Below are 23,927 nucleotides of genomic sequence, written 5' to 3' on the forward strand. Positions count from 1 at the left end.
AGACCAGATTAAATACTCCAGTTCCAGGAACCTCTACTAACTGTCTAACCTTAAATAAGTTCTCCGACCCTTTCGAAATCCACTTCCTCCCTGGAAAAATGGAGATACAAATTCCTTGTTCTCCCACCAGACCGTGAGCTCTTAGAGGGCTGGGACACCAGCCACCAGTACGTGCGCCATACTGCCAAGTTGTTGGGAGAACAACGTTAGACATTCCATGTTAACTCCTAATGTCATATCTAGTGCATATGTGGGTTCCTTCTGCCAGGGGCTTTCATTCACAGACTCCCTCGTGGAGGAAGCCTCGGATGCTGGAAATTACTCTCTCCATGTCCACTGGGGAGAATATGAGTGCATTCGGTCACACAGGACTTAATTTGGGAACATGCAATGACCCTCTATGCCTAAGAAATTAGGATCCCTACAAACTACCCCCTCCCAAATTTCAGGATCCAACGCCAGAGAAAAAACAATGCACAAGAATCAGACAAACTGGCTACCAGCCTGGCTGTGCGTTAGAATCCCTATGAGAGCTTTTTAATGTAAACAGACAAAAATAAACACAAACAGGCGATTGCTGCATCTCCAAAATCTGATTCAGAAAGTCTGGGTTAGAGCTCGATATGCATTTTTCCCTCTTTTTGACTGTGATGTCTTGCCTGGTTTAGAAGCCTTTGCATTTGCCACATATCAGTTGTTATTGTTATTATGCTTTTTAAAATCCAGTTTCTTCCAGGGGCGCCTGGGTGGCTCAGTCAGTGAAGTATCCAACTCCTGACTTCAGCTCAGGGTCATGGGAACATGAGATGGGATCGAGCCCTGTGTCAGGAGCCTGTGCACATGGGGTGCCTGGGTGGCTCAGTCGTTAAGCGTCTGCCTTCAGCTCAGGGCGTGATCCTGGAGTTCTGGGATCGAGCCCCACATCAGGCTCTTCCACTGGAAGCCTGCTTCTTCCTCTCCCACTCCCCCTGCTTGTGTTCCCTCTCTCACTGGCTGTCTCTCTCTCTGTCAAATGAATAAATAAAATCTTTAAAAAAAAATTTAAAAATTAAAAAAAGGAGCCTGTGCGCAGAGCCTGCTTAAGATTCTCTCTCTCTCTCCCTCTCCCTCTGCCTCTCCACCCACTCCCGCTCACAGATGCTCTCTCTCTAAAAAAATAAATGAATAAATAATAAAATAAAATCCAATTTCTTCCAAGTAGGGAGTCAAAACAAATGAAACAGCTAATTCCTTCCAGAAAAGAAGATCTTAGTGAAGGGTTTTAGCACCGGACCGTATGGGCAGGGAATTCTGATTTCTGACCGTTGATGGCAGTGAGTCATTCCCATGAGCTCCCCCATTCACACACTGCTTCCCTCCTGGGTGCCACAGGTTGGTTAACAGGCCTCCTAGCGCCTCCGTGAGTCAGTCCTGACCCAGCATGCAGCAGTGCGGAGGACGGGCTGACGGGAGTGCTGGTGTCCCTGCGAATTTCCACCTACCCCTGGGCATTGTGTGCAGACACCACAGACCCCCCACTTTGGATCCCCGCCTCTGCGGGGTATGTTGAAGCTCAGTGGAGCATTCATCAGCTTTGCCACAAGATACTCACTATCCTTTCACCTTGTGAAGCCTTGACAGGCGCGATTATGTTGTCCATCATCTGTGCGGAGCTCTTTAAATGACTTTTTGCATGTTACAAAACGCTTCCCACTCGGACAGCCTCCTCCAGTCTTCCTTCTCCTCTCTGCTACTTCATCCCTTAGCTGACACCCAGCTTTTCATTTACTCTAGCTCTAACTGTTTATAACAGCTTTGGTAATCTGCTAGTGGTTCTGAAAATAGACAGCTTTAGCTCCTGCCCTTCTAAACTTCTCATTTAGTAATTAATACCCTTTGCCCTTCTCCAAACACCCAGTATCATCATTCTTTACTTCACATGTGTTTGAGTCACCGAAATGCCCCTTCTTCTCATCACTTTTCTACTTGGTACTCCTGACAACTCCTATCTTCCCTTCATGATTCAACTGAGTCATTTTCTTCCCTGGGAAATGTCCCTCTGCCGTCCCTCTCCGATCATCGACTAGATCCACGTTTGTCTCTGGGAGACATTGAGGGGCTGTGATTCCTCTGTGGATTCCCAGTGTCTGCCATGTGGCAGGAGTCCTGGGAGGGTTTATCGGATGGAAGTGACTTATTGGATGGATGGATGATTGATCCAGTGGTCATACATAATGACCCACTTAGGAAACGTTTCTAGTATTATCGCTGGGTAGTCCATCATAGAAGTTCCATGCACCAATAAAGACGGAGTTTTGAGTCCTTTGATGAATTCATTTACCTGCACTTGACTCTCCCAGGCTTAGCAAAGTGCCAAGCCATAGATGGGAGGGAGGGTTTGTATCCAGGTGAGCTGCAGCCTTGGAGGTATCATGGAAGGTGGTGTCGCTCACCGGCAGGGCTGGCCATCTGGGACTGCAGCCTTTGCAGGTGTATGGCCCCTTTGCTTAGAAGGGCCCCATGTTGGTTTAATGCTCTGCTGGGGCTATGCTGAACTTCGCAACTCTTTTTAAAACAAGGGACCCTGCATTTTTATCTTTCACAGAACCTCATAATCATATTGCCAGTGCTGCCCAGCGGGGCTGCTGCCAGCCCAACTGGTGAGTCCCCAGGAAGTCTATGATATTGTCAGGATCTCCCCAGCTCTGTACTGGGGCTGCCTTCTGTCTTCTTTGAGGATTCCAAAAGCTCCAGCATTCCTGACCCCGGAGTCGGTATTTTGCCTCGGGGAATGTGCCAGGGTTAGTCATCACCCAATGAAAAACTTGTAAAACACACTTAAAATGGGAATAATCAGAGAGTCTATTTAAAGTCTAACTTGAAAAGTAATTGCAATTCTATGGACCTCCTAATGGCAACTTTCTTTTATTTTCTATCATCTGAAGCCCTATTTTAAAGATAGAAAAAAGTGGTCAGTTTGAGCTCTTTGACTGTGACAGGATTTTACTTGCCTCCCACAGACAATGAGAGGAGATTTGAGGCTAACCATTTTCTTCTACAGCTGAATTTAAGGATACAAAATAGTTCAAAACAATGTATCACTTGAAATAACTTTATAATGAAACCTTGACAAAAAAAAAATATATTTTCTGAGTAAAGCCAGTGTCTTTAGGAGCACAAGAAAAAAAAATGAGGAATGGAAATACCCATAAAAAGAATGCTTATACAATATATGAGTATCCTTTTCTACAATTACTTCACATGGCATGTGTGCTGAGAATTACACTGGCCTGGAAAATAACTCGGAAATTTGACTGCTCTCCAAAATTGGTAATAAATTTTCCATTACATGATTTTTTTAATAGTCCTTTTACTTGCTAGAAACGTGAGCTGTATCTACTGTATAAAACCTAGAAAGATAGGCAAAAGGAAAAACAAGTCAATTCCAACCACTGTTGGTATTTTGATGAATTCTCTTCTACTTTTTCCTTTATAAAAATGAACTCATAAACTAGACATTGTTTTGTAACCTCCTTTTTTCACTGGCTCACAAATAGATTTCTGTGTCACTGTATATTCTTTTACACGTTTTTTTGGTGACATATATAGTATCCTGTGATATGAATGCACTGTAACATATTCAACCAGTCCTTATTCTTGGAAAATTGGGTAGTTACCAATTTTATTCACAAATGCAAATATCCATTTAGCAATTGTTTTTCACATGTCTGTGACTGTTTTAGGTATATTTTTAAAGACTTTATTTATTTATTTATTTTAGAGAGAGATGGTGTGTGTGTGCGCGTATGTGCACGAAAGCGAGCACGGGGAGGGGCAGAGAGAGAGAGAGAGAATCTCAAGCAGACTCAGCTCCCCGCTGAGTGTAAAGCCCGACACAGGGCTTGATCTCCCCACCCTGAGATCATACCCTGAGCTGAAATCAAGAGTTGGATGCTTAGCTGACTGAGCCACCCAGGCACCCCTTATGTACATTTTTAATATTAAATCTTCCCAGCTTCTCTGCGTTGCACCCTTTTGGGGTTCTTCGGTCCTTTAATACATGCATTTGCAGTGGGCATGTATGTGCACTGTTCGTGTCACCTGCGTGTGTGGTGTTAGTTCATACTCTTGCTCTGGTCCCCTAGCTGCCTCTGTAGTTCCATGTTCATTGCTTCCTGACTGTGTGCAGGGCCCTGGACTCAGCATTGAGCTATAGAAATCACAAGACACAGTCCCTCTGCCTAAAAGCTACATTAATCAAGTGGAAGAGAGGACATAACTAATGATACTGTAAAAATCCTGTTAAGGGAGCACAGAGAAAGGAGTAACGGGGGAAATGAAGGAAGCTGTCCAGAGGAGAACCTACAAAGAATATGTAGGATTTTGACAAGGGAAGGAGGGGAAGAGAATGTTCTGAGTAAAAGGACAAGCATGAGCAGAGGCCTGGAGGGGTAAGTGTGCACGGAGTCTGCAGGGGTAGCCGGGATAGACAGCACACGATGGAAGCAGGAGATGATGCTCAAAGGGTGGGCTGGGACCGGAGGGCAAAGGACTGGAAGGCCATCCTCAAACGTCTCTACCTCTGACTGTAAGTTGTGAGCAGTCAGGGCACCTGGGTGGCTCAGTCAGTGAGTGTCTGCCTTCGGCTCAGGTCATGATCCCCGGGTCCTGGGATCGAGTTCCACATTGGTCTCCCTGTAAGCGGGAAGCCTGCTTCTCCGTCTCCTCCCTGCTCATGCTTTCTCTCACAGCTCTATCTGCCTCTCTCTCTCTCTCAAATAAATAAATAAAATCTTTAAATTAAAAAAAAAATTTTTTTAAGGAGGTGATAATTCAGTGACTATCTTGAGCAGCTGAGGCAAACTGGGTGCAGAGTTTTAGGAGCTGACCTCTGATTAGGTTTGGCCAGGGGAGGATAGCCTCTGAGGCGGTTTGCCATCAGGACTCTCTTGCAAGGGTCTAGGTGAGAGTGGGGGGCGGGGGCGGGGACACGGCACCTGGTGGCGAGACCTGGCCACAAAACATTGAGAGACGTCCCCAAGGCAGAATCAAAATAACACTCCATTCTGATTCAGGTGGGAGACAGAATTTGAAGGAAGCTATGCAGGAAACTCTAAACCATCTAGTTTAAATGATTCCTCATCAAGTTGTTAAACTCCTAAGTTTAGAGATGGTGTCCTTTGGACTCCCCTTCCCCTCAGTGCAGTGCCCAGAGTAGTCAAACCTGTGGCACTTGACAAAACCTGATGAAATGGAAGGGTCATGTCCAGTGTCTCCTGTGAGAAAGACAGAGCCCTTGCACTTCTCAGAAGTAACCACTGTCTTTTAAGGATAAAGCCGTTAGAAAAGAATGAGATGACGTACTCAAGAACCACAGCTTTGTTTATCATTTTTCTTCAAAGGATAATCCTTCTAGCTTAAATAAGAGCGTGCCTTAGTCACCAAGCCTGGGCCATAAAGACTGGGAAAACTAAATATACTTGTGGAATTTCTGGCACTGATGAATAGGCATTAAAGAGAGCAGGAAAAGTGTTGGTTCAAAACCAAGTTATTAGATTGCCTGGGATGTGGGATCAGGGGACTGCCGAACTGGGACATGAAGGAACTTTCAGGGGTGATTGAAATGCTCTAGATGCCAGTGAGAGCCATGGTTCCATGGGGGTGTACATTTGTCAGAGTTTATGAGCTGGACGCTTAAAATGTGTTCCTGTGACGATACATAAATTATGACACCTCAGTCTAGCAATAAAGTTGATGAAAACAATAAGTGACGAGAACCAAAATTAAGAACATTACTAGAGTCTGATTGTTGAGATCGTTTCAGATCATTTCTTCCCCAGCTATCTATTCCTTAGGAATTCAAATCCCTTTATAAGAGCCAGTTATAGGAATTTAGCAGTGCCCCCATTTTTACTGGGCCACCTCGAGGCCAGATGCTGTGCAGTTGCTGGAGGGTATGAGCGTGACCAGCACAGACAAGGCTCTGACAGAGTCCTAGCAGCTGCCGACCTAAAACCTCAAAGCAAGTGTAACAGAGCTCATGCAGTTTCCTTAAGCTTCAAGAGCGTGATGTTAGGAGGAGGGCAGAAAACACTTTTTGCAGGTTACAAAAATCTCAGTTTACTTGCTGCGTTGACAGTTCTTGCCATTCAGTTTTGGAGCTGATTCTAACACCTTTAACAACCTGAAACATAAAGCTGAGTTCTGCTGACACTGGGTTAGATCCCTGGGAATGATCCTACAGTGAGCGTTATTTCTCACGGACATAATAAAGCCTTGCTCTAAGCTGTCTAGGTGAACTCTGCACACTTAAGTGAACGGTAGGAATGGCTGCACTGAGTTTTCTTCCCATCCAGAAGATTCCAGGAGCTCATGATGATGAGGCTTACTTTGGACTTTGGTGATGAAGCCGACATATGCCCAAGCCTGGCAACTTAATGAGCATTTTGAGGGTGGGGGATGATCTCTTGGAAATAGGAATGAAATTAGCTCTCTTGGTTTAATTTGGAAATGAAGCACAGTTTGGAAGATCGTCTTGGGCCTCAACTGACCTGGGTTCTGTCATTTTAAAAATGAAGAGACCTGAGACCCAGGGAAGAAGTGAACTGTCCAAGTGTACTTGTATAGTTTGGGCAAACCGGGGGCCAGAGGCAAGGTCTCCTGTCTTCCAATGACCCCATTGCCTTCATTTGAAAGCATTCACCACTTTGACTTTTATGTGCTGTCCCACACCCAAAAGGTCCATCTTTCCATTTGGCTGAATTGGGAGAAACCTAACCTCCAGTTAGATGCCTTCCAAGGAAGGGAAAATAGATGCCCTTGGACACCCCCCCAACCCCCCCCCCCAGTTTCCCAGCATTTCCAGACTGGGAATTTTTATGTGCTATTTCTTCCCTCCAACCCCACCCCACAAAATGCCACTACCTCTTACTTCGTTTGAGCAAATCGGGATTTTAATCATTCTCTTCTTACTTGACTTTAATCCTCAGAAGACCTGCCTGCTCCATTTGCCACAGTTAACGTGCAGAAACTTCCCTTGCAATGGAAGTCGTACTTCTCTTGGTAGCCTGTCATTTCAGCATTTTGAGAAGCTAAGTAGCTCCGTCCTCATTAAATTAGGCTCAAATTGGAGAAGAGAATTACATACTTAAAAACACAGACACAAAATGATGGATTAATGTTATGCCTTAATATAACACATGGTGACATGTAGTAAGAGCATTAGACCAATTAGCAAGCAAGTTTTCTAATCGGGTTCCTCTTTTCTGCTGGGGAATGTAGCAAAGGGATGGTGATTTGAAGGATGGCATTTATCATACGCCTTTGGGTAAAAAGTGACCTCTTTAGTGACATGACCTGCGTTCATTTAACAAAGATAGCACCATCCCCTGGTAACACAGCAAAGATCCGAGTGCTATACCGAAAGTACTGCCTCCAAATTGTCCTTCACCTGTCTGACTTGATTTCTAGAAATCATGGGAATCCATTGCAAATGGGTCTAAACGGGAATTTTAATATATTCCAAAAATATATTCTGCTCTTTTCTTGAGAGCTGCCAAATCATAAGTGATGCCATTTAGCAGGTTTGTTGGTTTGAGTTATTTTTTCCCCTCCCCCTTTTCTGGTCTCACTTCCCTATCGGTCCGATTGGTAACAGAAAGAAGGAAACAATAAATCTCCCAGTTCCTCCTGGTGTGAATGCCCAAGATACTGTCAGCAGCAAAATGTATGGGAAGTGGGGGGAGTTTGGGTCAGCAACTTGGTGGGGGGGAAAGGAGGGGATGGTTTTCTGCTGTGGTAAAGCAGAAAAACCCTGTCACCGAATTTAAATTAACAGAATCTGCCCGGAGGGGAGCCATGGTCTTTGTGTGGCTGATTAATGTCAGCCTTGTAAACGCGGTGCTCTGGCAACAGGGCTAGCCCGCTGAGCAGGAAGCTCAGAGAACACAGCATCTCCTGCCTTGGGATGGGAGCGAAGCCGGCTGCCTCTGAATAGGGCTGGAAGAGAAAGCCGCAGACAGGGAACATAGGTGATAGTTTTAATTAGATTTCAGCTGTCTGTCCCGGTGAAGGAAACACAAGGCAGCCACGAGAGGCACCTTCCCTTCAGGCCTTGCTGCCACAGAGAGCAGCGGTGTGCGGATCCAGCCCCTTCCTCTCCTCACTCAGCTCGCCCGAGCGCCACTGCTGTCAGAACAGTGAGTCACAGATGCCCTTCCTCCCAAACGATCTCCAGGTCTGAAGAAGCAGCATGTCTGGGAGCAGACCTCTGGAAACCCTGAAAGGGATTTGCGTAGGGAACACAGGACTTTGTCCCTCGTGCTTACCTAAGAATGAAGGTGACAGCAGGCAAATCCGTCAGTCCTTGGTTTATGCCTCAGCGAAGTGGGTCTTAGAGTTGTCAACAGATGCTCAGATGAAAGACCCTGCACGAATTTCCTGCCCCAGCTTATCATTGGTAAGAGTGGTGTTCCCGATGCTGGGCGTGGAAGTCAAATCCGCTGGCGATGTGTGGGATTTGAAAAGCTGTGTGGTGTGTTTTTGTCAGTTGCCGGTGTGTTTCCATAGATCTGTGTGTGTGACTTTGAGAGGTGTCCTGAGCGCAGCTAATCGTCAAAGCAGCTTCTGGGACACACAACCAGCTCAGGCACCCAGGCAGGCTTACCGCAACCCTGTGTAGATTCACCCCCGGAAATATGGAAGGTTTTAGTCTTGGAGCCACCCTACAGAGAGCCAGAAAGCATCCCTGAAACCTCTCCTATGGGGCCTTATTTCAAGGAGCAGCAAAGGAAGAGGCAAGCCTTCTTGTTTTTAATCCCTGCACCAATACAATCAGAAGTTGATGTTTATCTATCACAGCGTAGTTGTTTCGAAAGAGAAATAAAAGTAAATGATAAAACTTTGGAAAAAATGGACTCTCTGGAATGGAACCAAGAACAAGCTCTCAGTGTTGACCTTTTGGTTAAAGCCACATAATGCAATTTATGTCATTCCCTCCAGATATATGATTTTATTGGTTTGCTGGGAATTTTGGCTTAAGGGAAATTACACATTGGGGGAGTAAAGTGTTTAACTCTTATTACTGCCAAATGTCTGACCCCATGGTGAGGTGTTATAGTGGAAGACAACACAGACTGAGGCTCTCCCCTCTAAGAGCTTACATTCTAGCAGCCCGTGATTCGCAAGAGGCATTTTCAGATGGCGGTCCTAACTAAAGACCCTTGGTTCAGGACTGTCTTCTTTAAGAGCATTTAGGATCAAAATAATGCTTTTTCAGCCTACAAAGTTGTTACATTTTGCCTCTTATAAATCTTAACACCTGCTGGGTCTGGGGCGCGTAAACCATTTTGAAGTGCTAAGATCCTCTGATGAAAAGAGTTAAATCAGTCTTCAGAACCAGAAGTCAATCTGATCATCATTCGCTGATTTGCTGGTTGTTGGTAGACATTTCCTGGCTGATATGTTTTAGCTTTTATGTATATTAAGGTAAAATGGTATTTTGCTAAGTAAGTGCATTTCTTTAAATCACAGAGCTAGAGGTCACCCGCCTAGTAGAGCTTCTCCCTTCTTTGATGGAGTGCTCCAGGCTCACTGGCCACTGGATTTCTTTCTTCTCTTTACATTCCCTTATGGCCTCACCCATTCTCATGGCGCTGCATGGCGCCTGAGTGCAGGCAGCCCTCACATTCATAGCTCCAGTGTGGACCTCTCCTCTGATCTCCAGCCTCCTGCACTAGCTCCCTACTCGAATCTCCACTTACGTATAAAAATGCCCATCTCGGGGCGCCTGGGTGGCGCAGTCGTTAAGCGTCTGCCTTCAGCTCAGGGCGTGATCCCGGCATTCTGGGATCGAGCCCCACATCAGGCTCCTCCACTGGGAGCCTGCTTCTTCCTCTCCCACTCCCCCTGCTTGTGTTCCCTCTCTCGCTGGCTTGTCTCTCTGTCAAATAAATAAATAAAATCTTTAAAAAAAAAGCCCATCTCGAATTTAATGTGTCCAAAATGGGGCTCCTGGCCTGTCATCCAAATCCTTGTCCTCCTGCCGTCCTCTCCATCCCAGCTGATGGCAGCTCCCTCTTTTCAGCCGCTCAGGCCCACACCTGAGTCATCCCGGGATCTTCTCTTTCTCTCACACCCTGTATCCTGCCAGCCCCACCAACAGAAAACAGTCTTTTCTCACCACCTGCATGTTCAGAACAGGCGAACACCAACCCCTTCCCACCACTTCAGGGGCCGCCGCCCGAGCACGCCACCCCTGCCACGTGCTCCTGTGGGAGTCGACCAGCTGTCTCAGCTTCCTCGCTCGCTGCTCATCCTGCTCTTCGCCACCTGCAGCCTGAGTGATCCTGTTAGTCTGAGTCCCATGTCATGACTGCCCACCGCAGAGCCCTCGCTTCCCACCTCAGCACCACAACCCCACGCGTTCTGCTCCCCAACCTGCTGTCGCCTGGAAACCATCTTCCACTTCACTTTTCCTGACTGTGGTCACAAGGGGCTTCTCGACAGTGCCCTCAAACACACCCGAGGGGCTTCTACCTCTATTCTTGTGGGTCCCTCTGCCTGCGCTGTTCTCCCCCCAGACACCTGCGCTGTTCATTCCCTCCCCTCCTTTGGGTTTTTATTCAAATGTCAAGGCCTTCCTTGACCACCTTATTTAAAGTTACCACCCTTCCCTTCAGTTCCCACACTCTCTCTCCCTCCAGTACTTCCATCCCCCTGCTTCAACTTTATTTTTCTTCCCTTTTGCCCCCAATATGTCATTGATTTTACTGATTCTTTATTGTTTGTTAATTTCTTATTTACTCCCACTAAGAGTAATAATTTCCTCAAAAAATGTTTAAGTCTTGTCCATTGCTAAAATCTCTAGCACCTAGAGTAGTGGCTCATCGACTCCAGATACACATTTATTGAAATAATGGATTAATTTTCTTTCTCTTCCTGTGGCACATCTTTACCCACATATCTATTGACATCTTAGAGTTTTTCTTAAAAGACAGGTGGGGTTCTTTAATATGTGAAGAATACCCAACTATTTATGATATTTCTTGCCAATATTTCACATTTCCTTACCATTTAATTTAGTTGCATATTTTTTAAAATTCTGTAGGACCACAGCTATTGGTTTATGTCATTACTGTTCTTCATGCAGCCCCCGAGGTCAGCAGAGCTGTAATAATCTAGCGCAGAGCGTCAAGCCACGCTCTTGTCACTAACCTTCTTGCGTCTCCTGCAGGCATCAACAGGAAGGTGGTGTACTCCCTGGCGGACTCTGCCGATGGGTTCTTCTCCATCGACAGCTCATCAGGCATCATCATCCTGGAGCAGCCCCTGGACCGAGAGCAGCAGCCCTCCTACAACATCAGCGTCCAGGCCACTGACCAGAGCCCCGGACAGGCTCTGTCCTCTCTTGCCACGGTCACCATCACCGTCCTGGACATTAACGACAACCCCCCTGTGTTCGAGAGGAGGGACTACCTGGTGACCGTGCCTGAGGACACCTCCCCAGGCACCCAAGTGCTTGCTGTTTTTGCCACCAGCAAAGATATTGGCACGAACGCTGAGATTACATATCTCATCCGGTCTGGGAATGAACAAGGGCGATTTAGAATCAACCCAAAGACAGGTGGGTACATGGCAACCCACTTAGAACTCACGGCTTCCATACCATGTAACTGCTGTCTGGGTGGGCTCTCTTTCCTCCTCCTCCCTCCCTCCCCCTGGAAGCACATCTTCTCATGGCCCTGCCTGCGTGCCACCCGAGGGGCCCTCTGGCACTCTGCTTCTGTGGATGCTCCCTGCCAAGTGTTAAGCCCCTAGCGGTGGGCTCATTCGGCAAATACTTGACCTCTGTGCGGGCTCCAGGATGTCTTAGAGGAAGGCTCGGGAGCAGCGAGGTGGCTCAAGGATGAGGACAGGAAGTAGTATTTGCATACTGAGCATAAGGGTTTGTTTCTTTCTCTTTTTTGTTTTTCTTTGTTTCATTTTGTGTTGTTTTATCTGGATCATGCATTTATGCGTGTGGAAGTGCTCCTAGAGATTAGCATGCACTTGTCCCTGTCCATGCTCAGACTGCCACTCTCTGGTCACCTACCAAAGGAGACAATGAGAAGTGGTGTGCGCAGCGGTGACACACAGGCCTCATCAAGTCCGCACCCCAGTCAGCTGGAACCAGCGCTGTGTTTGGGCCCCGTCCACTACTCCTGGGTTAGAACACTGCTGTGCCTCACCACGCTCTTTGCGGGTGAGGGATGGTGTGGCATCACGTAGGGAAAGCACGTCTAGAAAGAAATCAAGAGAACAGAAGAGAACCCTAGGGCTTTCTTTTCCTGAGGGAGTTAACTATTGGGGGCCCTTTGGGTCATAAAGATGGTGATAAAATAAAGATGGTAATTCAAGAAACAAGTTTGGATATTCTTTGAAGAGTATTCACTATGTATTTTATAGTGTTTGCATTAATGTTTTCAAAGCACTTCCATGGATTTTCTCATTCGTTTACCTATTCCCTTAAAAATAGTCAAAGTCAAAGCAGGCCCATTTTTCAGATAAGAAAAGTTAAGTCTCTCCCACTTCCTGTCCATTGGAGGCAATTCCCTCATCACACAAGGAAAATGCTCTTGTTGAGCAAGGTGGCAAAGGAGTTCGGATAGTTCAGTAAACATGAACAGTAAACTGCCGTAATTAGCAACATTTATTTAACATGGTGAAACACTAGATTCCTATTAAACTGTTAGTTATTTCTCTCCTTTTCCATATGAGAAAAACAGAGCTTCAAAGGGGTTAAGTAAGTTCTCCAATGCCCACTGGGAGTCAATGGGGGATCCAGGATTTGAGCCCAGATCTTTCTGGTTCTGGAATATATGTTTTCACCTCTTAGAGCACTGCTCTGCTGGCATGGGGGGGGGTGTGCAAAAAGGGAAGGAGATACAGTCCCTGCCCTTAGGTTTAGGAAGGTGAAAATATTGATGGAAGAATTGCATTAGCCGCTTCTCCCAGCAGTAACTCTGTTTATTAAGGTCATTACTTTAAATTAAAATGTATGGGATTTCCCTCATTTAAATACATGTTAGCCTTGGTCTATCTAGTTACGGCCATTGTATATGAACGCCTTGGGGAAATGGTTAAGTGCTGTTTAAATTTGGCACCGGATAACAAGACTGGGATACAAAATAAAACACCAAGGGTGGTAATTGCTAAGAAAACTTAATTATGGGGAGAAAGAGACTCGTGTAATAGGTATGACTTCAGTATCTCACCTTAAATAGAAGGGCAGTGTTAGTAGCTGGGGAAGGTGCCAGTCTGGAGGTGAATGGATGTGACATACTGACCTTGGGCCTAATGACTGCTTTCTAGTGGGGAGAGAGGTGAATGCCCTTGAGAACTGCTCTGCAGGAAAGACCATGACCAGTTTCCAACTGCAGAGTGCAGGATTGGGTCACCTCACCAGAAAGGGATAGAATGGGAGGGAGAAACACTCACGGAGCCCCTTCTAGGGGTGGCACCCAGCTAGGGGCTTTCACTCGTTCTATTTGCTTAACTTAAATCGCGTTGTGACATGGACACTACGTCTGTTCTGTAGTCACTAAACTCACACTTACTATTTGACCACTAACCCCAGGTATTTCCTTTTCATGAGGTCACAGTACCTTGAGCCGTCTGAGCTCTTTGCCCTCTTTGTGCTGTAATAGTGTTAGATAAGCCCATTATAACTTGGCCAGGCACGTTAGTGGTTAATTGAATTCAGTGAAGTCTGCAGGTATTCACTTGCCAATGGGGGGGGGGGGGTGTCATGCAATCACATCCATGCATCTCAGCTCATTCTCTGTCTGCCTGTATCCAATTAAGGGATCATCGGGAGACACTTATCAGGGAAGCTTGTTTCTGTCCCTTCTCCCTAGCGGCATATGGGTGAATAATGCCAGAGAGTTTCAGGCTGCTTGAGAGAAGTTCAGAAACTATTGTGGAAACCATCAAAGACTTTATTTCTTCAGTGTTGCATCTGATGGATGGCTGTGTTTTAACCGACAGCATTAATCAGACTCTGAGATGATTTCCGCGGGGTATTAAATAAACAAATTCCTGAATATCTAAAATTCTTGGCTGGAGATGATATTATAAATATTCCCATGATTATGGAACTGCTGACCAGTGTTTTTTCCTAATCAAATCTAAAACTTCCCATTTTTCTCCAAAGGGGGTATTTCTGTCTCTGAAGTCCTGGACTATGAATTATGCAAAAAGTTTTTCCTGGTGGTGGAAGCCAAAGATGGAGGCACACCAGCTCTCAGTGCGGTGGCCACCGTCAGCATCAACCTCACGGATGTGAATGACAACCCTCCCAGGTTCAGCCAGGATGTCTACAGTGCTGTCATCAGTGAAGATGCCTTGGTCGGAGACTCTGTCATTTTGGTAGGTGCCAGTGGGAGGTCCAGATGTCTGGGACTCAAATTCCTAAAAAGAGTGAAAAAGTGCGTAAAATCTATCGTGGATTCTCCTCACATTTTCACTTTGCAGGGTCTTTTTGTCCCCAAGAACTCTAGTCAGTCACCAATCTTTCAATTGTTCCTTCTCCTTTTGTGCATTGGAAGGGTCTGGTAAATTCATTTCTATCAAGGTGTAAGTGACCAATAATTACTTTCTTCCTGGGAGTGTATGTTTTTCAAGAAAACAAAACAGATCACGGACTACATTTCTAATGATAGCTCTCACTGGTTTCTGACCTCAGATAATAAGTTATTAGGCAGCTAAAGATGAAATAAATCCATCCCCTCTCCACCCCACACATGCACACACACACACGCACGGACGCGCAGAGAGTAGGGCAGCTATATGTGGGAGTAAGATTAAGATTGATGGGCCGCTCTTAGAGGAGCTCTTTCTGGAAGGAATTTTTTCTAATACCAGTAGGACCGAGTCATGTGTTAGGAGAACACAGGTGCTCTCAGACTTACAAATTACGTTTTGGAAACAATCAGTCCCACCCTTACCATCATCACCCTCCCTACTGGACAGGTCCCTTCTATCCGTCCTTATCTCTGGCTTCTGCAGCAACAGGGGTGGGTTGTAGGTATGCATTCTCTACATGCTAGGGGTGGACTGCCCAGGCCCTCTCTCCTTCCTGGCCGTGACAAGGCTACTTGCACACATAGAAATCCCAATATCCCCAAAATGGAGCAGCAGACAGTGGGGCAGTGTGTTTGCCAAGTGGGAAAGGGAACTCCCTTGGGCTTCCTTAACATGGAAATGCATAGATTTAGAGAATGTCTGACTCAGTAGTGAAGACCATTGTTTTGCAGAATTGGGGAAGAAAATCACCAAACTATCCCTATCAGTTAGCTTTGGCTCTATCCTTACTGGCTCAAGTCCTGAGGTGTAAGTGCCTATCATGCCTAATAAGCATTGGACTGTAGACAGACAAAAATTAATGGAAAGAAAGTGGCAGCTCTCGTGATGGTGCCTCCCTCCTTCAGCCAAGCCATCAGCTCTTCCAATGGGGGATTATCGTGGGCATAGGAGCACAGTGCCCAAGAAAACTGTCAGAGCTGTGCCCGTTTGTAAGACCTGAGACCCTAAGAATAAACCTTTTCTCTGTCTCCTATGTCATGTCTTTTTCTTTTTCTTTTTTCTTTTCTTTTTTTCTTTTTTTTCTTTTTTTTTTTTTTTTTTTTGCTTGTGTCCCATGAAGCTAGTAGCAGAAGATGCAGATAGCCAGCCCAATGGACAGATTCGTTTTTCCATTGTGAACGGAGATCGGGACAATGAATTTGCTGTGGAGCCTGTCCTAGGACTTGTAAAGGTTAAGAAGAAATTAGACCGGGAACGGGTAAGCTAGTCGAGGCCAGCTCCCCTCTCATCCACACCCATCCCTTCCAATACAGGCTCTCTTAGTAAATGTAGGAAGATTCTCCATTCCAAATAACAACAGTAAATAGGGTGGGCTGAAATACAGCATGACATATTTGGGTTATGCCTTAGAAAGAATTTTCTGCCAATAGATACTGGTGGTTTCTTATTTATGGGTGTTTTAAAGAAAGACCAAAGATGTGTCTTTCTGGATGCTTTGAATTTCGGTCCTTCCTAAAGCGAGGAGGCAAGAAAGTACCCTCAGCATCGGGATCCTGTGGTCCTGATCGCATCGGCAGCTTTAGCCCTAGGTGAGCCAAGACAAAAGGATCATCTGAAGGTATTTAGGTCAGAAAGAATGATCCAGAAAACTCCTCCCCGCCAAGGTTAAGCTAAGTTTCTAAACATTGTGTCTTTTGACTAAAAATATATGTCTTCAGAATGAAATTAAATATGGGAAAAGATGTCACTGGAGTGGTACGTCCCAAAGGATCAGAATGAGAAGTAAGATCAGGGTGACCACTGTTGTGCTTGAACAAAGGCTGAGAGCTGCAGTTCTAGCCAAGCATAGTTTTGCCCCCTCCAGGGGACCCTTGGCAATGTTTGGGGACAGTTTGGGTTGTCCCAAATGGGCAGAAAGTGACATGGGCTCCTAGTGGGGTAGAGACCAGGCATGCCGCTAAGGGCACAAGTCAGCCCCAGCAGCCAAAAATGACCTCAGGCCCTCATGTCAGGGGTGCCGAGGTCGAGAAACCCCGGTCTAGAGAACCAAGGGTGAAGGCAGCTGATCTCCCGCAGAGCATGGCCAAGCCCGCAGCTCCTCTGAGCGGGCCCATGGGAAGGAAAGGCTGCCCTTCTTTACTGTCGGCCCTTTGTGCTTTGCCAGGTGTCTGGATACTCCCTGCTCGTCCAGGCTGTAGACAGCGGCATTCCTGCCATGTCGTCGACGGCCACGGTCAACATTGACATTTCTGATGTGAACGACAACAGCCCGGTCTTTACGCCTGCTAACTACACCGCTGTGATCCAGGTGAGCAATTCTCACCTGCCCGGCACGGGGCCTTACGCACTCAGCCTTCTTCCTCTGCTATGCTCTACTCATTTTGTTCATTTTTTCCCCTTGATATCAATTCATCCCGTCGTGAGGCTGGGATGAAAAGAGCCTGACTCTTCCACAATAGCTGAACTGATGGCCGTTGGTGAGCGCTGTTGCCGATGGGGTTCTTTCAAGTGCCGGGCACTTTGCGTGCACCTCCTGTCCCCACCACAGCCCAGTGACGTGGGCGGGGGAGGCAACCCCCACTTTACGGTGAGGGAGCCGAGGGCCTGAGGGGTTCAGTAGCTCACCCACGATCTTGCAGCTGGTAAGTGGTGGTCAGGATTTGAACTCAGGTCAGTCTTCTGCAGAAACCGCCCTCTTTCTACCACAGCACCAGGCTGCCTTTCCTCCACTCCGTGCTGTCCCGGCAGCGGAGGGAGATTGCTACAAACTGTCTCATCTCTCCAAGACAGATTGGGCATCAGGAAAGAGCTGCTACTCATTAAAATCAATCTTCCATAAGGACAATTTGTTTAGCACTTTAAATCCACCTGCTCCTTAAAATTACCCTGCAGGATGGAGTAGCTTACTGCTGGTAGTCTGCTCGGGGCGGGGGGGGGGGGGGGGGGGGCGGCGGTGGCGGTTGGAGGGAGGGAAGGACTCTTCTTCCCATCCATTTTTTACTCAAAAGATGTTTCATGAGCTCGGTGCTAGGGGCAGAGCTTCTTCCTCTTCCCAACTCTGGGAGGGTCAGGGAATCCAGTGTAGGAATGCTGTGGGCGACGAGGAGCTCAAGGCCACGGGGATTGATGCACGTGTTGTGGGGGGCCTCAGAGAGTCCCGAGAACCAGCTCTTGCGTGATCCAGTTTGGCCTCAGAATCACCTCCCATGGGGTCTGCAGGCTTTGTGGATAGAAGGTGAGAGGAGAGGGAGCCAGGGCTTGAGGGAGCTCTCTGGAATAACATCAAGACTTGGAGTCAGGCATCCACAGCCAGCCCCCGCCTCCGCTGCGAGGTCCAGGAGTCCGGCTGAGAGGGGAGGCAGGCTCCTAAAGCAGGCAGTCGCTCTGCTTCTCACCTCCCACTTTGTCAGCGAAATCCGACTCCTTCACCGGTGGTATTTCAGCTTCCTCTCCTCTCTGCTCTTTCCAGCACTCCTGCCTTCTTCTCCCTCTCCGGCTTCCACCAGGCTTCCCCCGGGGGTCTGCCCCTTCCTGCATTTTCCTTTCTCGAAGATCCCTCTCCTCCCGGTCCTACGGTGGCACTCTCCGCCTCGCACAGCCTCTGCGCGCTCGCCCCAAAACGAAATGGGCTTTGCCTCCTCAACATTCGGTTTTATGACACACATCGATCAGCTTGACAGACTGTTTTCACATGCACCACAGGAAGTCAGCAGTGGAAGAAACAAGAATCGCAGCCATGAGCCGTGACCGTGGCTCCTATCAGCGCTGGGGCCTGTCTCCATTCTCTCTCCCCCTTCCTTCTCAGATGCTGACCCCTGGGGCACACATTCTCTCTCTCTCTCTCCCTCTCTCTCTCCCTCTCTCCCCAGTGGAGGAAATGGCCTTTATAAAGTGAGCAAACAAATCAATAAATCTTCCGTTTTGTGTGGTGCTGAGTACGTTGTCACCGTGAAATAGTGAATCTACGCTGGGCTCAGGCGGTACCGTGGCTGACGCCAGGGGGAACCGGGGTCTGGTTCTTGATGACCAAAAGGCCACTGGAGAGAGGAGCAAAATAAGAGGTCTTTGAGGTCCTTCTCTCTTTCTCCTTCAAGGAGTGTTCCTCGCTTTTTCCACCCCAGGATAATTTCCTTATTCCAACACATGGTTTTCATAAGACGAATTCGGCACTTAGAGTTTGAGTGTGCCTGCCCCGTGCGTGACTCCCGTCCGCACAGGAGTGTATCGTGGTCTCCATCTCTGTGACCCAGACTTACTTAATGCTGAATCGATGTCATCACAAGGCCTGACTAATGAAACTGACTTCAGGCCCAAGCTGTGGTCTTGCTGAAGTCTAAACAGAGCGGGGCAGGAAAAGCAATGCCTGAGCTACAGAGAATTGAATTTGGCGTTATCAGAGTGAGGAGAACCTTCGACCCAAGAAGGAGTGACAAAGAGCTTTGTGTTTCTATTTGGGGGAAAAAGCAGAGAGGTTCTGCAAAATAATGCTTGAATGATAACATCAGGGTTTCCAAAAATTCTGACGACTTTCAGGATTTTTGTTCTCTTCCTTCTCAGTTTGGGAAATCGCCCACCCCCTTTCCCTTTCCTCGAAAACATAGCAAAACTGTGTTCTGAGGGGTGAGGTGTAAAGGCCCACTTTCCACCTGGCATATGCCTTTGTGTATTTACTGGGAAGTTGCCAGGATGTCTCCCCACCCTCACCCCAGAAAGTTCGATGTTGTGACACTGTGTCACAGTGTTGGGCCTCAGCATGATTGTGTTGTGACGGGTGTGACGAAGGGCCTTCCCATCCCGAAAGGTTGATGTTTTCTTGGCCTGAGAGGGTTTCCGACCTACTTACAAAAGGCTGGTGAACACGCTGTATTCCCAGAGCCGTTTAGGCGAAGTCAGGGCCTTTCCAACCAGTGAAGGACCGGACAGAGCCGGCGGCAGGCTGGGAGGGCCTTGCATGCTCACCTGCAGCTCATTGTCTCACGGGGCAGTCGTAGGGAGGCAGCCAAGGATGCCGAACACGACGCTTACAGACGCCAGCATATTTTCAGAAGACAAGATAATATCACAGGGAATCCCTTCTGCTGAAAGCCCTGTTTTCTAGCCGGTAATGATGGGGTTTTTTTCCATGCGAAGAGAGGTGTAATTTTATCTTCCTTTTTAATATCTTCTTTTATGCAGGAAAATAAACCGGTAGGCACCAGCATCTTGCAGCTGGTGGTGACAGACAGAGATTCCTTCCACAATGGGCCTCCCTTCTCCTTCTCAATTTTGTCGGGAAACGAAGAGGAGGAGTTCGTCTTGGACCCGCACGGGATCCTGCGGTCAGCCGTGGTCTTCCGGCACACGGAGTCCCCGGAGTACGTGCTGTGTGTTCAGGTACGGCCCCGTCCTCCGTCCGCATCAGGCCGCCTTTCCCTTGTGCTGCTTTCTGTGCCGCCCGTTGGATGGGTTTTCTTTGTTGAGCGAGTCAACATAATTCATTACCGTGCAGGAATGTTCCCTTTTAATCTCAAATTCAATTTCACACCAATAAAAGCGGTCTCTTTGTGTGAAATTGAACAGGAAGGAAGGGAAGCGTCATTGTTCAGAAGGGACATTCCCGTAGGCTGTACCAGACACACGGTTGCTGGCCTGATATCTACATTCTCCAAATTCCTGGGGTTCTGACTGACCCTCAGGGACAACTCATTGGTCAAGGCTTGCTGCTCTATACCAAGTAGAAGTTGCCACATTACTCCACCTGTCAAAGCTACCAATCTTCGTCCTAATGTGATTGAGGCATGTCTCTGCTTCTGAAGAGAACTTTGGTGAGTTTTCCAGGGAGGCAGGAGGAAGCCAAGCCCTCGGGTGGCCGTGGCCTCCCAACATCTCAGCTTCCTCAAGATCCATGGCCTGTGTAACGTGAAATAGGACAAAGAGGCAAAAGTGGCAGGTATGGAAAGGGTGTGGCTGGGAGCAGGAAATGAGTTCCTGGGAATTAATTTTGCCTGCACCAACATTTGGGTCCCATCTGTAAAACCAAGTGACTTTTTTTACTCATAGTTGCCACAGAGGGTAACCCAAAGTCATTATTAATGGTAGCAATAATAACAATAATTATTATTTATATTTGTATAGCATTTCATTGTGTTCATTATTTCTTTGGGTGAGTTATGGCTTACTCTGCTCCAAGAAACCTTCCAGATTAATGACTTTTGGCTCTGAGCATGTCAGTGAACACTCCAGTTGCCTCGCACTCCTCCAACAATACCATGTAAATAATTTTGTCGCGGTATAGGTACCAAGAGCAAGGATAGATGCTTAGCGCCTTCTCCCAGAAGCTGGTACAGTTCCTTGCCTGCCCTCTTGGACTGTCAGAGAATAGATTCTGCATCTCAGACTTTGGAAACACCACAGAGAGCTTTCTCGTCCTTATCCCTAAGGTTACACTACCACCGAGGGCCGAGTTTCTGCCATCATAAGGTCCCTGCGTGCATCAGTGACATTTCCTTTGCCCTTGTCCCCCTTTATCCTGAACCACCCCCTACACTCACTGTTGCAGGAGCCTTCTGAGTGACGCCTCTGGCCTCAGCCTCATTCTTTTCTGATACCTCCCTCTGGCCCTCCCATTAATCATTCCACTTTGTTATGTCAGTGCCCTAAGCCAGGGGTCGACCAGCTACAGCCCCGGGACCACATCTTGCCCTCAGCCTGTTTCTATACAGAAAATTTTACTGGAACACAGCCTTGCCCAGTTGTTTACATTTGCTCTGGCTGCTTCCACACTGGAAACATAGTTGATTAGTTGATAGAGACCGTATAACCCCAAAGCCTAAAGCGATTTCTTAATCCAGCCCTTTACAGAACAGATGTACCAGCTGCTGTCCCGAGCTAAAGCCTCGGTGGCTCCCCAGCGCCTGAAGACTTGGGGTCTGCAGGCTGAACTCCAGCCGCATACTCTCCGATTCTGAATTTTGGGGTCCTTCGGCAGACATGGTTCTCCAGTCCCACTCAGTCCACAGGCCCACTAATCTGTCACCTCACACCCAGAGGCTTCAGCCTTTCTGTCCCCTCTCTGCGCTCCGACCTTTGAGTGAGCGACCTCTGGCCTATGAAGTCCACACTCATCACTGTCCTTCGAGGCCCTCCACGGTTTGACTTCCAGTTCAACCTAATTTGCTATCGTTCTCTCCTCCTACATGACTTTTCCCTGTCAGCCTCTCTGGATTCTATAGTTGATCACGTTAACTCTGATGTACTAAGTACTTCCGGGGTCAGCACTTTGCAATCACCGTGTCTTTTAATCCCCACCGTACCAGAATCCTACAAAGTAGGTACTACTCTTACACACAGATGGAAGGTACAAAAATCGAAGTTCAGAAACGTTAAGTCACTTCCTCAAGACGTACAGTGATGGCAGAGTCGAGATTCAAACTCAGGTCTGCGTGATGCCCAGGTCCCTGCTTTTATGCTGGACTCCACATATGAGGACGTATCTCCTCACATCCCATCTGACCTGCGAGGTCCGCCGAGTCCCTCCATCCTCAGACACCTCCTCTGGGGACCCAGTCCGTGGGAATCTGCCCCTCTCGGAAGCTCTACTGCACTGCCTACTCCCATGTTGCCTGTGGCAGGTGTTCAGAGAACATCCTCAGTCAGAGTGCTTCTTCCATCAATTCTTTTTTTTTTTTTTTAAGATTTTGTTTATTTGAGAGAGAGAACAGAGCAAGAGAGAGAGAGCACATGAGTCGGGTGGAGGGGCAGAGAGAGAGGGAGAAGCACACTCCCTGCTGAGCAGGAAACCCAACATGGGGCTCGATCCCAGGACCCTGAGATCGTGACCTGAGCCGAAGACAGATACTTACCCGACTGAGCCACCCAGCCTCCTCTATCAGTTCTTATATATAGAAGGAAGACAAAGTTTTTCTCAGGCTACCTATTTTTCCCTTTTCTGCATCCCATTTTTTAGTCTAAACCTTAATATTGTCTAATTCACACCTCATGGTATTTCTTGAATGTACAGAAAGGTGTTCTCTGTCTGGCCCAATCCAAAGGAAAAAATGCAAAGGGAACAAAGACTGCTCCTTCCAGTGAGAACACCACTTTATGTGTGACATTCCCTAGTGGCTTCTGTTCAAAATGAAAACCAGGCCAGCATGTTGTAGGCGTGTCAGATCTCATAGCACCCTCTGTCCCCCTTCCTGTTCACCCCCAACGGCTAGATTGTGTGGACACGTTTTATCGTCCATAACCAAGTGTACATGTGGGGAACAAAGGTGATAAATCACTCCAGTGCACGTCTTCAGCATTTTGCTGAACAGTAGCCGGGGATGGAGGAAGAAGCAACTGAGGGTAAAGGAATACATGTCTTCTCTCTGAGTTCTGTTGGTTTTAAAATGATTCCACTTTTTCTTAGTTCCTTGCCTTTCTCGCTCTCCAATGTTTTAGGCAAAAGACTCGGGCAAACCCCAGCAAGTCTCTCACTCCTACATCCGTGTGCGGGTCATCGAGGAAAGCATCCACAAGCCCACAGCCATCCCCCTGGAGATTTATATTGTCACCATGGAGGATGATTTTCCCGGTGGGGTCATTGGGAAGATCCATGCCACGGATCAAGACATGTATGATGTGCTCACGTTTGCCCTGAAGTCGGAGCAGAAAAGCTTGTTCAAAGTGAACAGTCACGATGGGAAGATCATCGCCCTGGGGGGCCTGGACAGCGGCAAGTACGTGCTGAACGTGTCGGTGAGTGACGGCCGCTTCCAGGTGCCCATCGACGTGGTCGTGCACGTGGAGCAGCTGGTGCATGAGATGCTGCAGAACACCGTCACCATCCGCTTTGAGAACGTGTCCCCCGAGGACTTCGTGGGGCTTCACATGCACGGCTTCCGGCGCACCCTGCGGAACGCCGTCCTCACCCAGAAGCAGGACAACCTGCGCATCATCAGCATCCAGCCCGTGGCAGGCACCAACCAGCTGGACATGCTGTTTGCAGTGGAAATGCACAGCGGCGAGTTCTACAAGCCCGCCTACCTGATCCAGAAGCTGTCCAATGCCAGGAGACATCTGGAGAATGTCATGCGCATCTCAGCCATCCTGGAGAAAAACTGCTCGGGGCTGGACTGTCAGGAGCAGCACTGCGAGCAGGGCTTGTCCCTGGACTCCCACGCGCTCATGACCTACAGCACGGCGCGCATCAGCTTCGTGTGCCCGCGTTTCTACAGGAACGTGCGCTGCACCTGTAACGGTGAGTGTGGTTGGGAGTTCCCTCGCGCCTCCCGGGATCTGAGTAGACCGGGCTGCCCTTCCTGAGAAGCATGCGTTCATTCATTCACTCATTCAGCAAAATGTTTACTGACCACCTACAATGGGCCAAGCTGCCATGAGAGATGCCAAGCTGTGGGGTAAGC

At 47.8% G+C, this 23,927-nt stretch overlaps 1 protein-coding gene across 1 annotated transcript in view; it reads left to right on the forward strand.

Moving 5' to 3' along the window:
• Positions 1–23,927, forward strand: part of FAT3 (FAT atypical cadherin 3) — a 635,693-nt gene that overhangs the window by 564,428 nt on the left and 47,338 nt on the right. The window contains exons 14-19 of the mRNA XM_044386515.3: positions 11,213–11,602; positions 14,171–14,385; positions 15,662–15,799; positions 16,706–16,849; positions 19,717–19,914; positions 22,966–23,764. Coding sequence (XP_044242450.1) covers positions 11,213–11,602; positions 14,171–14,385; positions 15,662–15,799; positions 16,706–16,849; positions 19,717–19,914; positions 22,966–23,764 — 1,884 coding nt within the window. The remainder of the gene's footprint in view (positions 1–11,212; positions 11,603–14,170; positions 14,386–15,661; positions 15,800–16,705; positions 16,850–19,716; positions 19,915–22,965; positions 23,765–23,927) is intronic.

Source organism: Ursus arctos, unplaced genomic scaffold (genome assembly GCF_023065955.2).
Source record: "Ursus arctos isolate Adak ecotype North America unplaced genomic scaffold, UrsArc2.0 scaffold_22, whole genome shotgun sequence".
Lineage (NCBI taxonomy): Eukaryota > Metazoa > Chordata > Mammalia > Carnivora > Ursidae > Ursus > Ursus arctos.